This window comes from Oncorhynchus clarkii, chromosome 19 (assembly GCF_045791955.1).
Source record: "Oncorhynchus clarkii lewisi isolate Uvic-CL-2024 chromosome 19, UVic_Ocla_1.0, whole genome shotgun sequence".
Taxonomy (NCBI): domain Eukaryota; kingdom Metazoa; phylum Chordata; class Actinopteri; order Salmoniformes; family Salmonidae; genus Oncorhynchus; species Oncorhynchus clarkii.
In genome coordinates, this window is record NC_092165.1 from 16,252,354 (window position 1) to 16,269,198 (window position 16,845).

Sequence of the window (16,845 nt, forward strand, 5' to 3'; positions counted from 1 at the left end):
AAATGAATAGATTAGCAGTCAACAAGTTAAATCGACCTCCATTGATGTAAAGCGAGATCATGCATGCGCCTTTTAATAAAAGCGGATTATGTTTTCTCATGCAACATATTTCAATGACTTTACTACATCACATTAGCTCCGCAATGATCATTTGTTTGATGAAAAATGTGTCTTTATACGACGTTATAAGTATGAACATAATCTTGTAATTTCTCCACGATAAGCCATTGGAAAATTATGTGTTGATTCAAGAATGAAGTATAATGTTTTGGTTCCACTTAGGTAAGGGAAACTCAGTCCCTGAATTGACACAAAAATAACCAAGTCAGTCAGCACAGAGTACATTTTGTAGTTCATTTAAACAAAATGGTCATACACTCACAATGTGAAGTGCAGCACTTTTATTGCACACAATTATACATGTGACAAGTAAAATAACTTTGATCTGATACCCTCGCTTTGATCAAATTAATTTTAGAATGCTTTGGAAAAGGTTCAACATAACATTACACACAACTTCACTACTTCAGGTCACGTAAACCTGAATTAAGGCACTATAATTTCCTCATTATAAAACACCAGCATCAAACAACAGGACAAGATTGTCACTCTTCATAAGTAAAGCATTTTTACAGACACCACACCAACCATATCATCTACTCTGCCTCATCATACTCATTCTTTTCTCAGTTCACCTCATCCAGTTCCCTACTACATCCTAAACCAACAGAATTGACTACTCTATACATGGACCATGTGCATTTTCTGCTGGTGTATCCTGAGGTAGCTCCTCTCTGAGAACCTCTTCCCGCAGTGTGTACAGGTGAATGGCCTCTCTCCCGTGTGGACCTTCAGGTGTGCCTTCAGATGGTGCTGGTGGGAGAAACTTTTCTCACACTGGGGGCAGCTGTAGGGTTTCTCCCCTGTGTGGACCCGCTGGTGCCTCTTCAGGTGGTGCTGGTGGGAGAACCTCTTCTCACACAGGTGGCAGCCAAACGGTTTCTCTCCCGTGTGCATCCTCTGATGGCTCTCCATCTGTTTGCGGAAACTGAAGACTTTCCAACAGAATGAACATGGGAAGCACTTCTCTTTGCCACCGGATCTACTGATAGCGTCACTACTACTGTTATTTGTCAATGGGCTTGTGTAGCCATTTAGTGTTGAGGCACTGGCATTGTCTGAGGTCTGGTTTAACATTAGGAGAGTGTGAGCAGGATGAAGGCCAGGGAGTGTCTGTGTTGTTGCAGGGTCCATGTTCCAGTTTATAGATCCTATAGAAGGCTGGCTGAAGGCAGCACCTGTTTGTGGGGTAACCTGAGGTGCCATCTGTCTCTCTGAATCACAACTATAGGAGCAGGACGGAGCATCGCTAGCCGAGTCTGTGTCTGTTCTCTCCCGCCCCATACTGACACCTCCCCGTCCCTGCAGACCAAATCTAAACCTTGTCCTGGTCTCAGCCAGTCTGTTGTCATGGAGACTAAGTTTGGTTGTTGTTTTGCGTTTGACTGTCTGTTTCTGGCTGTGGTTAACAGTGTTGTTCCCCAGCCTGAAGTTGAAGACGCTGTCCCATCCACTGACCTCCACTATGTCGCTTTTGGCCCCAGCCTGCTCTGTGATGTCATCCCCTGGGCTCTTGGCTGCACCAGTCTGGAAATCAAATATGGCCACCATGTCTCCTCTTTTAGCCTCCAGCAAACCACCTACAGGCAAATGTTACAATCCAGACTTAACAAACATGACAACAGAACAAAAATCATATACATGGATTTTGTGTGTGTTATTTGCCTGGTGATATGATATGACTGTCATGTTGATATACATAGTATTGTTTGTTTTTGAATTTCATACAAATTGTATTGATATTGTTTTAGAAATAAAGTACTCATAAGGTTTCATATGTGTTTAAGAAAAACATTTGTCAGGTGCATCACTATTCCCATTGAAGATCTATTACTGTATGTAGGCTATATGTATTTCTCTCTTGCCTTGCTCCCCCATCTTTAGTCCACTCAGCAGGTCAATGCTCTCTGGTCCGTCTTCTATTGTCTCCTCTTTGACCAGCAGCAGATCAGGCTTCCCATCCTCCATGTCTACTGACTATAAGAGATACAGAGTGAGAGGATGTTGGATCAAGAAATCTGATATGAGCACCCTGCTATGGAGCATCTTCTGATTGGACAATGAGGGATTGCTATGAGTACTATGTAAACATGTTAGTTGACTTGATTACCCGACACGTAAATTGTTGGATAATTCAAATGCAGGGTTCCACACTTAAAACAAAATTAATCAACATCTGGGCCTGTATCCACACAGCCTCAGAGTAAGAGTGCTGATCTTTCCATTTAATCATAATTATGACCTAAAAGGCTAAACTGATCCTGGATCAGCACTCCTTCTCTGAGAGGCTTTGTGGATACGGGCCCAGACCTAATACCATTCAGACAGTAGTTCACAGTGGGCTCACCTCAGTGAGACTGTGTGTGGTCCTGTGCTGCTCAGCTGGTTTCTCTGTGGGTTCAGGAGGAGGTGTAGGCTGGTTGTCCTCCATGACCATGGTCCCCTCAGGGTTCCCCAGACCCTCCTCACACCCCTCATCCTTCACCAGCAGCACCTCTGGACCCTCATCCTGGAAGAGAGGTGATACAGATTACAGACATACACTCCCTCAGGTACGTACACACACACACACAGATAATATAACACTTTCAACATGGTGTGTTTACCCATCCCCACTGTTTGTATGTATGAAGGATCCCCATTAGCTGCTGCCAAGGCAGGGCCTACACTTCCAGGGGTTCAGCACAATTAAGGCAGTTGTACAATTTTGAAAACATTACAATACATTTCACAACACATTAAGTGTGTGCCCTCAGGCCACTACTCTACTACCACATATCTACAACACAAAATACATGTTATCATGTTTGTGTGTGTGCATGTGTCTACGTTTAGGTCCTATACTGTAGTTACAGAATGACTTCATTGTTAAAACCCATCATGGTGGACAAACAGTAAATATGGTGTGGGTGAATAGTCAGCTATGATAAGTCATCATCCGACAATACTAAACTATTTTGAGGTGTACAGTGGGTGCTTGCTAGTGTGTGGTTATGTGTAGGTATATTTAGTAAGTCAAATGCGCTGTCGGGGGTATGTAGAATAGGGTGAAATCAAGGGCCGTATCCACAAAGCCTCTCAGAGGAGTGCTGATGTAGGATCAGTTTTGCCTTTCAGATCATGATGATGTAGACAGGTCGAGGGCCTGATCCTCGATCAGCACTTCTACTCTAAGACTCTTTGTTGGGCCAGTATCCACAAAAGGCTCTCAGAGTAGAAAATTGGTCATAAGTGCTGAGAATAGATACATTTTACTCCTACTCTAATGGGTAAAAACAAAAGCGATGAATGAAGCTACTTTAGTCATAACAGTCCCACCTAGTCGACAGATATTTAGGAAATCACACGAGCTGTCCTAACCAGTTAAGAGTTATCAGCAGGTTTACTGGTGATGAAGCGAGTCGATAGTTCCTGTGCCACATGCAATTGCTTTGGAGTTGTTCAAATAATGTTTGTATAATTCTATAGGATCAATCCATAAATAATCTAGACCTACATGCAACAGTAACTCTTGCGCTTCTGACAATGATTTCACGAGGCCTATTTCACATGATATGCCTAAATACTTATAAAGACTAGACGAAATAAATAAACACGTTTTTCTTTCGATGATTTAATTACCTACATAATGCTATGTCATGTTATCCCGTCGGAGCGCAACATCAGGTTGTAAAAAGAAAAAGCCTAAATCGGGAATGCCGGTAAATTGGGCAACTGAAAGCATCTAAAGCTTATGTAAACTTTGATTGTGTCCGATGAAAATTCCAGAACTTTCAAACGTATGCAACATTATTGGCAAGTGATTTGATAAACGGGAGTTAAAAGTTGTTAAAGGGAAGTGACGAGGGTTGGTAACAGTATAATGGTAATATTGTCAAAATTCAGTTAACAATAATCAGAATTGGTAAAAAAAAAAAAAAAAAACATATTTATGCCAACATATTAGGCTATAATTAAGAGAAGGCAACGTGGTCGTGTCAGGAGAAAACTATATCAAACGTTTTACCATCGCAACATTTGATGTACAGTCACATTCAATGTGGTTGTATGAAGCGTGCTATACAGTTCACAGCTGGCGATGCCTCATTGGTTATTCCCTATCTTTTGCAACAATGTCAATGAGCGTCATCACTATCTTCCCTTTGCAGGATGTCGTGACTATCAGCTGAGATAAACTTTTATGAGTTGATTTTACTCCTGGCTCAGAGTTTGCCCGGGCAGTGTCTTCAAATCAAATCAAATTGTATTTGTCGCATGCGCGGAATACAACAGGTATACAGTGAAATTCTTACTTTCAAGCCATTAACCACCAATGCAGTTTTAAGAAAAATACGTGTTAAGTCAAATATAGTTAAGTAAAAAATAAATAAAAGTAACAAATAATTAAAGAGCAGCAATAAAATAACAATAGCGATGCTATATACAGGAGGTACTGGTACAGTCAATGTGTGGGGGCATCGGTTAGAGTTAGTTACTATGCATATATAATAAACAAAGAATAGTAGCAGCTTAAATGGGGGGGGGGGGGGGGGGCAATGCAAGTAGTCTGGGTAGCCATTTGATTAGCTGTTCAGGAGGTTTATGGCTTGGGGGTAGAAGCTGTTGAGAAGCCTTTTGGACCTAAACTTGGTGCTCCGGGATCGCTTACCATGCGGCAGCAGAGAGAACAGTCTATGACTAGGGTGGCTGTAGTCTTTGACAATTTTTAGGGCCTTCCTCTGACACCGCCTGGTATAGGGGTCCTACATGGCAGGAAGCTTGGCCCCAGTGATGTACTGGGCCTTATGCAATCCCCTCTGTAGAGCCTTGCCGTCAGAGGCCAAGCAGTTGCCATACCAGGCAGTGATGCAACCCGTCAGGATGCTCTCGATGGTGCAGCTGTAGAACTTTTTGAGGATCTGAGAACCCATGCCAAATCTTAGTAGGTTTTGTCCTGCCCTCTTCACGACTGTCTTGGTGTGCTTAGACCATGTTAGTTTGTTGGTGATGTGGACACCAAAGAACTTGAAGCTCTCAACCTGCTCCACTACAGCCCCGTCGGTTTTAATGGGGGCCTGTTCGGCCCGCCTTTTCCTGTAGTCCACTATCAGCTCCTGTGTCTTGCTCACATTGAGGGAGAGGTTGTTGTCCTGGCACCACACGGCCAGGTCTCTGACCTCCTCCCTATATTATCTCATCGTTGTCGGTGATCAGGCCTACCACTGTTGTGTCATCAGCAAACTTAATGATGATGTTGGAGTCGTGCCTGGCCATGCAGTCATGAGTGAAGAGGGAGTACAGGAGGGGACTGAGCACGCACCCCTGAGGGGCCCCCGTGTTGAAGATCAGCGTGGCGGATGTGTTGTTACCTACCCTTACCAACTGGGGGCGGCCAGTCAGGAAGTATAGGATCCAGTTGCAGACTAGTTGTTGGACTAGTAACCAAAAGGTTGCAAGATCGAAACCCCAAGCTGACAAGGTAAAAATCTGTCGTTCTGCCCCTGAACAAGGCAGTTAATCCACTGTTCCTAGGCCATCATTGAAAATAAGAATTTGCTCTTAACTGACTTGCCTAGTTAAATAAATAATTAAAGGTGTTTAGTCCCAGGGTCCCTTAGCTTACTGATGAGCTTTGAGGGCACTATGGTGTTGAACGCTAAGCTATAGTCAATGAATAGCATTCACATAAGTGTTCCTTTTGTCCAGGTCTGAAAGGGCAGTGTGGAGTGCACTAGAGATTGCATCATCATTACCACCTGGTTATTATTTTTAAAAATGTTAACAGGTTTTAACAGGATGCCTAGGACCTTTTCTGAGATGCATTGTGGATACAGGTCCAAATGTGATGTATACTAAAGAGAATCTCAATGAAAGTCTTAGAATGAAAAGTCCCATTTTGTGTTTATTAAACATAAGTTTTAAATACACCATATTAAAACCACACATACACATCTCAAAAAAAAAACTTAATGAACTTGATAAACTGCATTTATTTTCTCATTAAACATGTCTTGGGGGATAAAAACAAATTAAGTAGTTTAATAAGAAATAATGAAACAGCCGTTTGTGAACATCACATTCTACACAGTGCAAACACAATATGTAACAGTCTTTTTAGGCTTATGTAGCTTATACAGTGTACAAAACATTAGGATTCACTTTCCTGCTTTTTCAATGACGTAAACTGACCAGGTGAATCCAGGTGAAAGCTATTATCCCTTATTGATGTCACTTGTTAAATTTACTTCAATCAGTGTAGATAAAGGGGAGGAGACAGGTTAAATAGGATTTGTAAGCCTTGAGGAAATTGAGACAGGGATTGTGTATGTGTGCCATTCAGAGAGTGAATGGGCAAGACAAAAGTGCCTTTGAAAGAGATATGGTAGTCGGTGCCAGGTGCACCAGTTTGAGTGTGTCAATAACTGCAATGATGCTGGGTTTTTCACACTCAACAGTTACCTGTGTGTATCAAGAATGGTCCACTACCAAAAGGATATCCAGCCAACTTGACAACTGTGGGAAGCATTGGAGTCAACATGGGCCAGCATCCCTGTGGAACGCTTTCGACACCTTGTAGAGTTCATGCCCTGACGAATTGAGACTGTTCTGAGGACAAAAGGGGGGTCAAACTCAATATTAAGAAGGTGTTCCTAATGTTTTGTGCACTCAGTGTATATCATATCACACAATGTCTGGATGCAATATTCAACACTGGAATCTGTTACTCTCGTTATTTAAAATGCATCTGTGGGTCTTTTCTGCTGAAAACAATGAAAATGTGTCTTTAATGCAGGGTTTGATCTAAATGCCAGAAGCTATTGCGTGGAATGGTTACTTTCTATGTTATAGAGTGGAATGTTTTTTCTGCTGGTGTAGCCTGAGGTAGCTCCTCTCTGAGAACTTCTTCTCACACTGGGGGCAGCTATAGGGTTTCTCCCCTGTGTGGACCCTCTGGTGCCGCTTCAGGTCACCAGCCTGGGCGAAGCGCATATGACACTGGGTACAGCTGTACGGTTTCTCCCCTGTGTGGACCCTCTGGTGTCTCTTCAGGTGGCCAGACTGGGCAAAGCGCATGTGACACTGGGTACAGCTGAATGGTTTCTCCCCTGTGTGGACCCTCTGGTGCCTCTCCACCTTCTGGGAGCAACTGAAGCCTTTGTTACAGAACATGCAGAGGAACGGTTTCTCTTTACTATATCCTGATGTGGCTCCCCCTCCCTGAACCTGGGTTCTATCCCTGTTGTTTGAGTTCAATTCCTGATCAAAAAGGACATGGCCGTGTGAATCGGTAGGACCCATTGACGTGGACACTGGATCGCAATGCCTGAGAGAGTGTAAAGGGGAATGGGTCGCAACATTTTTATTTGATTCAAAGCTTTCCCTGTAATCTAAGAAATCTCTGCCCTGTGAGAGTCCATCTCCGAGGTGACTATCTGCATTCCATGTGGAAGGAACGTCACCCTCCACTTTCACAGTCACCTCATCTACGACCAGACCCTCCCCTTTCTTATCTAGGCACCCTTCAGAGTATACACTACTACTGTACTGGTTCCAGTCCCCTCTAGACAGATCAGTCTGTGTCTCTAAACCCAAGGATATGTTGTCACGGTCCATCTCTGTAGTGTAAGAACAAGACGGATCATTGCCAGTCTCTAATGCATCACCTGAGTCCCGATGGGATTGAATCGTCCTCAGGCTTGTGTTACCGTAAAGTAAAGACTCTGAGCTGGAAGCAGGACGACAGCCCTGTGGCCCCAGCCCCAGTCTCTCTGGGTCTGATCTGTGTTCAGATCCTGTGTGTAAAAGCCTTTGTGTTACAGTTAAAGTCTCGGTGTCTGTCTCTGACTTGAGGACGGCGTTCAGCGTTCCACTGACCTCCGTGATGCTGCGTCTGGTCCTGGGCTGCACTAGGGAGGCAGTGGGATCCTCCGGAGCTACAGGAGCCGCTCCTGCTGCTTCAGTCTGGATGTCTCTGCTGTGTCTTGCGTCCTCCTCTCCTTCAGTCCTCTCCTGCTTGACCCCAGGACCTGCAGCCTCTGTATTTGCAGACTGACACAAGAAGAGGGGAGGTTATTATCAGTACATTAGTTGAATTGGATGACAATGTCGTGGAGAAGTCTCACAAGCTCCCATATGGCAAATACATTATGATGTACACGTAAGCTAATGAATAGCTGTGGGGAGCCTTTTTGAAATAAACTCGTCACATTTGATATACTGTCATTTTTATGCAACACTATTAATCTGACCTCTATCACAATAACGTGCTGGGTTGCGGTTCCACTCCCCTCGTCAACAGTGATTGGTTGGTCATCTCTCCATGTATTGTGTTCCGCTGGAGTCACAAAGCTTCTGTGGCCTCCATTGAGATGTCCTTCACCTGAGAGAGTGATTGGGGAAAGGGAGGTGGTTAAGTTAGGTACTGTCAATGCTCAACTCTATATTGTACCCTATAGACACTGTCTAGAATTGACAAGGATGTAAGGTAACACTTCTCATAACTTCTTGATATACTATTTATTGATAAATGTCAGTCATGAAGACAGTCGTGAAGAGGGCACAACAAAACATATTCCCTCTCAGGCAACTGAAAAGATTTGGCATGGGTCCTCAGATCCTAAAAAGGTTTTACAGCTGCACCATTGAGAGCATCCTGACGGGTTGCATCACTGCCTGGTATGGCAACTGCTCGGCCTCCGACCGCAAGCCATTACGGAGGGTAGTGCGTACGGCCCAGTATATCACCTGGGCCAAGCTTCCTGCAATCCAGGACCTCTATACCAGGCCCTAAAAATTGTCAAAGACTCCAGCCACCCTATTCATAGACTGTTCTCTCTGCTACCGCACGGCAACTGGTACCGGAGCGCCAAGTCTAGGTCCAAGAGGCTCCTAAATAGCTTCTACTCCCAAGCCATAAGAGTCCTGAATATCTAATCAAATGGCTACCCAGACTATTTGCATCCCCCCCCCAAAAGGTTGCTGGTCCAACACTCTTAACTGCTAATCTACCTGCAGCCCCAATCCAGAATCTGGTTGGAATATAATATTGTGTCTTTGCGGAAGATGGCTAATCATGGGGAATTATTGCCTACTATCCAAAAACTGACCGAGACCCAATTCTGGGTAACACATCTGGGCCCGGTTTCCCGATAGCAATGGAACTTAGGCTTCGGAGTGTTTTAAGATACATCTTTCCTACAACGGCCTAATATTTCACGTGTTTCCCAAAACACTAAGCAGAGAGAACTTTCGCTTAAAGCCAATTTATGCTTGATCCACAGGCTTCGTACGTAGAGTGTGACGCAATTGCGGAGCATCCGAAGGATTGTGGAGGCCAAATCCAGCTCTGTACAGCGATGTCATGCGCCTCTCATATTGTGTAACAATGCAGAGGGCTCCGTATAGCTCCACACTGACATGATTTGTTGCCACTAGGTGGGGGCGGTTAATCCTCTATAAACACAAACTCACTTTCTTGACAAACAAACATGGAGAACTTTAACATAAGAAGTTCACAAAAAATAGCATATTTATGATACCTCGTGTACGGATTTCAAAAGACACAAAAATGTGTTTGAACTCCTGGAAAGAGATCGGGAAGGTAATGAGGATAACGCGGGTAAAGAGGTCAATGAAATGCAGACGTAGGGGATAGAAGGAAGCTGGATTGACGCACATTCAACAAATCTGATCTAACAAAGTGGATATTTGTCAAATCCATCATGATTGATATATTGTAACAGGCCCACAATGTGGTTACTTAAATCCAATTTGGATACATTTGGCTGTTTTCGCTGCTTAACATTTAAAAGTTGTCCCTTTTCAGGTTTAGAAAAAGTGACTGCTAAATGCTAACTCCCATTCGTATAAACTGGTAGCACAGCTAGCATATAAACATCGGTGGTGGTAGTCAAAGTAGTTTTAACTGTAATGCAGTTGATTGATGACAATAACATGAACATACACTGCTCAAAAAAATAAAGGGAACACTAAAATAACACATCCTAGATCTGAATGAATGAAATATTCTTATTAAATACTTTTTTCCTCTACATAGTTGAATGTGCTGACAACAAAATCACACAAATGATCAATGGAAATCAAATTTATCAACCCATGGAGGTCAGGATTTGGAGTCACACTCAAAATTAAAGTGGAAAACCACACTACAGGCTGATCCAACTTTGATGTCATGTCCTTAAAACAAGTCAAAATGAGGCTCAGTAGTGTGTGTTGCCTCCACGTGCCTGTATGACCACCCTACAACGCCTGGGCATGCTCCTGATGAGGTGGCGGATGGTCTCCTGAGGGATCTCCTCCCAGACCTGGACTAAAGCATCCGCCAACTCCTGGACAGTCTGTGGTGCAATCTCCTGGTAGATGGAGCGAGACATGATGTCCCAGATGTGCTCAATTGGATTCAGGTCTGGGGAACGGGCGGTCCATAGCATCAATGCCTTCCTCTTGCAGGAACTGCTGACACACTCCAGCCACATGAGGTCTAGCATTGTCTTGCATTAGGTGGAACCCAGGGCCAACCGCACCAGCATATGGTCTCACAAGGGGTCTGAGGATCTCATCTCGGTACCTAATGGCAGTCAGGCTACCTCTGGCGAGCACATGGAGGGCTGTGCGGCCCCCCAAAGAAATGCCACCCCACACCATGACTGACCCACCACCAAACCGGTCATGCTGGAGGATGTTGCAGGCAGCAGAACATTCTCCACGGCGTCTCCAGACTGTCACGTCTGTCACAAGTGCTCAGTGTGAACCTGCTTTTATCTGTGAAGAGCACAGGGCGCCAGTGGCGAATTTGCCAATCTTGGTGTTCTCTGGCAAATGAAAAACATCCTGCACGGTGTTGGGCTATAAGCACAACCCCCACCTGTGGACGTCGGGCCCTCATACCACCCTCATGGAGTCTGTTTCTGACCGTTTGAGCAGACACATGCACATTTGTGGCCTGCTGGAGGTCATTTTGCAGGGCTCTGGCAGTGCTCCTCCTTGCACAAAGGCGGAGGTAGCGGTCCTGCTGCTGGGTTGTTGCCCTCCTACGGCCTCCTCCACGTCTCCTGATGTAATGGCCTGTCTCCTGGTAGCGCCTCCATGCTCTGGACACTACGCTGACAGACACAGTAAACCTTCTTGCCACAGCTCGCATTGATGTGCCATCCTGGATGAGCTGCACTACCTGAGCCCCTTGTGTGGGTTGTAGACTCTGTCTCATGCTACCACTAGAGTGAAAGCACCACCAGCATTCAAAAGTGACCAAAACATCAGCCAGGAAGCATAGGAACTGAGAAGTGGTCTGTGGTCCCCACCTGCAGAAACACTCCTTTATTGGGGGTGTCTTGCTAATTGCCTATAATATCCACCTGTTGTCTATCCCATTTGCACAACAGCATGTGAAATGTATTGTCAATCAGTGTTGCTTCCTAAGTGGACAGTTTGATTTCACAGAAGTGTGATTGACTTGGAGTTACATTGTGTTGTTTAAGTGTTCCCTTTATTTTTTTGAGCAGTGTATATTGAGCTTGACATCCATATAAGCATTATACTCCGATTTCTACTTCAACAGAGTGAAAAACATACCAACAATAGCCTAAATACAGTGGTGTGTATTCATGGATGCCAAGGGAAGCGAGTCTTCCCCAAATATTTGACCAATAAAAATAAAATAATGTCTGTTTTTTTCTCTGTCCAAATGTTCCGTTTATTTTACAAGTGGCTGAATCTCACCGGAGAAATCATCAGAGCGAGGGAAACAGCACCCCTCTGTCTCAGTATGTGTAGCCTATGTATCTTATGCTCCCGGGAACACCAATCAAATCACATCCTAAGCAAAACCTCATTATTGTTTCTGGTCTGCTTGTGTAGATGTCCTGCAGTAGCTAGTTTACTAAATCGGCCCTTTCCTAAGCCATGGATGGAGATTTGGACTTGTGGTTTTGACTTAACTCTCTGTACAGGTCAATGATTATGAAGGCAAAGTTTTTCTGAAACTCCAGCCCCCCCCCTTTCCTGTTTCCATCACTCAGAAGGTGAAGGAATGCACATTAAATTGTGCGATTGCCAACATACCATAGAAGACAACTTCCTTCAACAGCTCTGTGCTGCTCCGCGAAACGCAAGAAGTAGAGGCCATATCACCGTAAATGTATTAAAAGATATAGCCTGCCTATACTGTAGGTAGGCTATATTTTTTCAATTAAATCAGTGTCATGTTCATCCAATTGTCTTTTTATTTTGCCAATGCATACGTCGTGTTGACCATGCAGCGCCTTTATGCAAAATGTACCTCTTGCCATTCCTCTGTATTGGTCGAGGATCTTCCCACTTCTTGGACGACTGACAAGGACGCGCTCTCGCATTGCCACCTCTCGTGACACCTTAAGTTCCTGTAGCTGTAGTTTCCTCCGCAATGCCCTGTTTTCTTTCTGGCTTTGAGTTATTTCCAAACGAAACACTGCATAGTCGTCGTCTACGAGTTTACAGATCTCTGCCACGGCTGCATTCGCTAGCACCTCCATGATGGAGGCTATTTGAGCGTGAAAAACAATACAGTTAGCCATTGTTAGCTAACGTTAGCAGCTAGCTAGCGTTATATAGACAACATCTATAAACCAAGTCCTGTATCCAACGCGAATGAAAGACTACCTGGGGTAAGTATGTGATGCTGTGCAGTTAAATGAGTCACATTTTGATTTCCATGGTGTTAATAAACGTCTAAATAAAAACGCGAACGTGGAAATTGTTCTTCGTCACTGTTTACTTCCGTTTACACTGAAATGAAGATAAATATCCGCGTGTCGTAGCAACACTTAAAGTACCTCCGGGTCACAGACTTTTAGAAATTCTTCAAAATTAAGATCGCCCAAGTAATAGTAGAAAACTGTCAATAACCTGCATTCATTCATATTTAAGTGAAATTTGCACCATGTTCCAAAGTCATATAAATGCCCCCAGTGCGAATCACTGTTAATGGAATACATATTGGCTTATAGAGCATAAACTATTGTAACTACCCTGGGTTTATAACCGCGGAAATCGGCCCGGCCGTACGAGCATACTTTTGCAGCACAGTCGATAGCGCGCCGGACCTCGGGCTAGAAGGTAGACCTGCTCCCTGCTGTTTCATTACATTGGTGTCGGAAGTGATCGGACCTTGCATCCACGACAGTGCGTGTGCTTGGCCGGTGAGCGCGTTCCTGTAAGAGGTAGAGCCGCAAGCTAGCGCAAGGACGCGCTCTTTGAAAGGAGTGAGTAGTGTAACGACCCTGGGTCCCATTCCATTGGGACCAACCTCAGTCGCCCATGAAATAACACCATATATTCTACAGACCCTACTGAGTATTTCCAACCCCACTTTTACACTGGCGCATATAATCGTTTTTTCTCTCTCTAAGCCAATAATGTAATTCTTAGGCCTACAGTTTGACGCATACAACAACACAGAGTTACACATGGAATAAACAAACATACAGTCAATAATACAGTAGAAAAAGTATATACAGTATGTGCGAATGAGGTAGGATAAGGAAGGTAAGGCAATAAATAGGCCATGGTGGCGAAGTAAATACAATATAGCAATTATACCTTGGAATGGTAGATGTGCAGAATATGAATGTGCAAGTAGAGATACTGGGGTGCAAAGGAGCAAGATAAATAAATAAATACAGTATGGGGATGAGGTAGTTGGATGGGCTATTTACAGATGGGCTATGTACAGGTGTGCAGGTGGGCTATGTACAGTGATCTGTGAGCTGCTCTGACAGCTGGTGCTTAAAGCTAGTGAGGGAGATATGAGGCTCCAGTGATTTTTGCAGTTCGTTCCAGTCATTGGCAGCAGAGAACTGGAAGGAAAGGCGGAGATTCAATGAAATCAGTGTATTGTTTTTTGTTACTGGTGTGTAATGGAGGCAAAGTCAGGTGCAGGAGAGCAGAGTGTAGTTAACAGGCACACTTTTTATTCCGGTCCAAACGAAAGCACATAAGTACATAAACGTGCCAAAAGCACGCAACATAAACAAAAGTCTGGCGCGTGACAATACCCACATAACATAAAACAATTTCACACAAAGACATGGAGGGAAACAGAGGACTAAATACATTCAGTGTGATTAGCGAATGAAAACCAGGTGTGTATGGAACAACACAAAACAAATGGAAATATGAAAAATGGAGAGGCGATGGCTAGAAAGCCGGTGACGTTCGGGCAGCGTTCGGCGAGCGACAAGGAGAGGAGCCAACTTTGGTGGAAGTCGTGACACTTATATAAAGTAGTCACTCTTTTTAGTTTATATGTTGTTTTTTACATTAACGTTATGCACTAAGCTGAAAAAAAATATTGATTTCGTATCATTCACACAGCGTTTTTACCGCAGACATTTATTTTGAAGGCAAAAATTGGAAAACCGGAAGTCTCAATGTTGCTGCCGGGGAACTTGTGGTGCTGCCATGACGCTAATATGAGAAATTAGGTTATTGGTCAACGTCTGGTGTCTATACAGTGATGCTGCCTTCAAAACAACTAGGAATTCCAAGTCGGAAACTCGGGCATCTTTCTAGAGCTGGTTCAAATCCCAGAGCTGAGTAGGTGAATAATCTGTCGATGTTTTCTTGAGCAAGGCACTTAACCCTAATTGCTCTTGTAAGTTGTTCTGGATAAGTGTCTCCTAAATTACAAAAACAATGTCTACCTCAGTCATCAGAGTCATATATACTGAACAAAAATATAAACGCAAACAATTTCAAAGATTTTACTGAGTTACAGTTCTAATGAGAATCAGTCAATTGAAATCAATTAATTTGGCCCTAATAAATGGATTTCACATGACTGGGGATACAGATATGCATCTGCTGGTTACAGATACCTTGAAAGGTAGGGGTGTGGATCAGAAAACCAGTCAGTATCTGGTTTGTGGTGATGGCGGCGGATGAATGGCACGACAATGGGCCTCAGGATCTCGTCAAGGTATCTCTGTGCATTCAAATTGCCATCGATAAAATGCAATTGTGTTTGTTGTCCATAGCTTATGCCTGTGCATACCATAACCCCACCACCACCATGGGGCACTCTGTTCACAACGTTTACGTCAGCAAACCGCTTGCCCACACAACGTCATACACATTGTCTGCAGTTGTGAAGCATATAATAATTGAATGTTCATTTCTCTATCTGGCAACAGCTCTTGTGGACATTCCTGCAGTCAGCATTCCAATTGCACGCTCCCTTGAGACATCTGTGGCATTGTGTTGTGTGACACAACTGCACATTTTAGTGCCCCCCGCTCCTGCGGCAAGGACCTCAACATGACAGCAGGACATATGCCCAGGCCGTAAGCAGAGCAACAGGCCCAATCCCCACTATTACACCCGCCCAAGCTCCTGTGACCTAAGAGGTATGTATCAGATGCTCGACATGCTCTGCTCACACCTACTGTGATGGCCCGGGTCTAAAACACACAAAAACAACACTAGACACTATGGAACACAAAGTTTTTACTATCTCATCCTGGAATATACGAGGTCTGAGGTCATCTGCCTTTGGCCTAAAGAGCAGGATCCCAGACTTCATCAAATAAATTGGAAATACAGACATTGTCATCCAACAAGAAACATGGCATAAAGGAGACCCACTGGTTGCCCTCTAGGTTACAGAAAGCTGGTTGTCCCATCCACCAAACTACCAGGTGTAAAACAGGGAAGAGACACCGGGGGTATGCAAATTTGATATAGAGCAGACCAAACCCACTCTATTAAATGAGTCAAAACAGGAACATTTTACATCTAGCTAGAAATTAATAAGAGAAAAATGACCTCGTGTGCTACCTATATCCCCCCAATAGAATCCTCATGCTTTAACGATGACAGCGTCTACATCCTAGAAGGGGAGATCAACCATTTCCAAGCCCAGGGACATGCACTAGTCTGTAGCGACCTAAATGCCAGAACTGGACAAGAACCCGACACCCTCAGCACATGGGGACAAACACCTTCGTGGAGGTGACAGCATTCCCTCCCCCATATGCCCCCCGACACACAACTAAGACGACGACAACCAATAAAAACAGGTCACAACTCCTGCAGCTCTTTCGGGTGCTGGGTATGTACATAGTCAATGGTAGGCTTCGAGGGGACTCCTACGGTAGGTACACCTATAGCTAATCTCTTGGCAGTAGTACTGTAGACTACTTTATCACTGACCTCAACCCAGAGTCACTCAGAGCGTTCACAGTCAGTCCACTGACAACCCTATCAGATCACAGAAAAATCACACTCTACTTGAACAGAGCTATGCTCAATCGTGAGGCATTAAAGCCAAAGGAACTGGATAATTTTAAGAAATGCTATAGATGGAAGGAAAGTAGTGTGACATTTCTTTTTTTAATTAGGCAACAACAAATTTCAATCCCTTCCAGACAATTTCCCGTACAAAATATTTCACTGTAATAGTGAAGGTGTAAACTTGGCAGTAGAAAACATAAACAGTATATTTGACCTCTCAGCTTCCCTATCAAATCTAAAAATGTCATGCCCACAACCTAAGAAAATTAAGAACAGATGGTTTGAAGAATGCAAAAACCTAAGAAAGAAATTGAGAAACCTATCCAACAGAAAAAAACAGACCCAGAAAACCTGAGCCTATGCCTTCGCTATGTTGAATCACTAAAACAATACAGAAAGAAATACACTACGGAATAAGGAAGAGCCAGGGGGTGAGACAGGAATGCAGCTTAAGCCCCA

The 16,845-nt window shown here is 44.0% G+C and overlaps 1 protein-coding gene across 2 annotated transcripts; it reads right to left on the minus strand.

Annotated features, from left to right (window-relative positions):
- Positions 1-386: 386 nt before the first annotated feature.
- LOC139374846 (uncharacterized) lies at positions 387-12,895 on the minus strand. Of its 2 annotated transcripts, none has more exons than XM_071115997.1 (6): positions 12,398-12,895; positions 8,349-8,479; positions 7,975-8,148; positions 2,468-2,629; positions 1,986-2,097; positions 387-1,700 (listed from the first exon to the last, which is right to left on the minus strand). In XM_071115997.1, exons 1-6 carry the CDS (start codon positions 12,669-12,671, stop codon positions 742-744), a joined length of 1,812 nt encoding a protein of 603 aa, XP_070972098.1. In that variant the 5' UTR covers positions 12,672-12,895; the 3' UTR covers positions 387-741. The 2 variants fall into 2 exon arrangements, with proteins under 2 accessions (XP_070972098.1, XP_070972099.1); XM_071115998.1 differs by having other exon boundaries at positions 12,181-12,884.
- Positions 12,896-16,845: the final 3,950 nt, after the last annotated feature.

Excerpts from the sequence above, each read along its gene's own strand:
- LOC139374846 (XM_071115997.1), bottom strand. The coding sequence starts at position 12,671 with ATGGCTAACTGTATTGTTTTTCACGCTCAAATAGCCTCCATCATGGAG. Across the intron at positions 8,149-8,348 it reads AGCACGTTATTGTGATAGAG|TCTGCAAATACAGAGGCTGC; the intron begins GTCAGATTAATA and ends TTCTTGTGTCAG. Across the intron at positions 1,701-1,985 it reads ACTAAAGATGGGGGAGCAAG|GTGGTTTGCTGGAGGCTAAA; the intron begins GCAAGAGAGAAA and ends ATTTGCCTGTAG.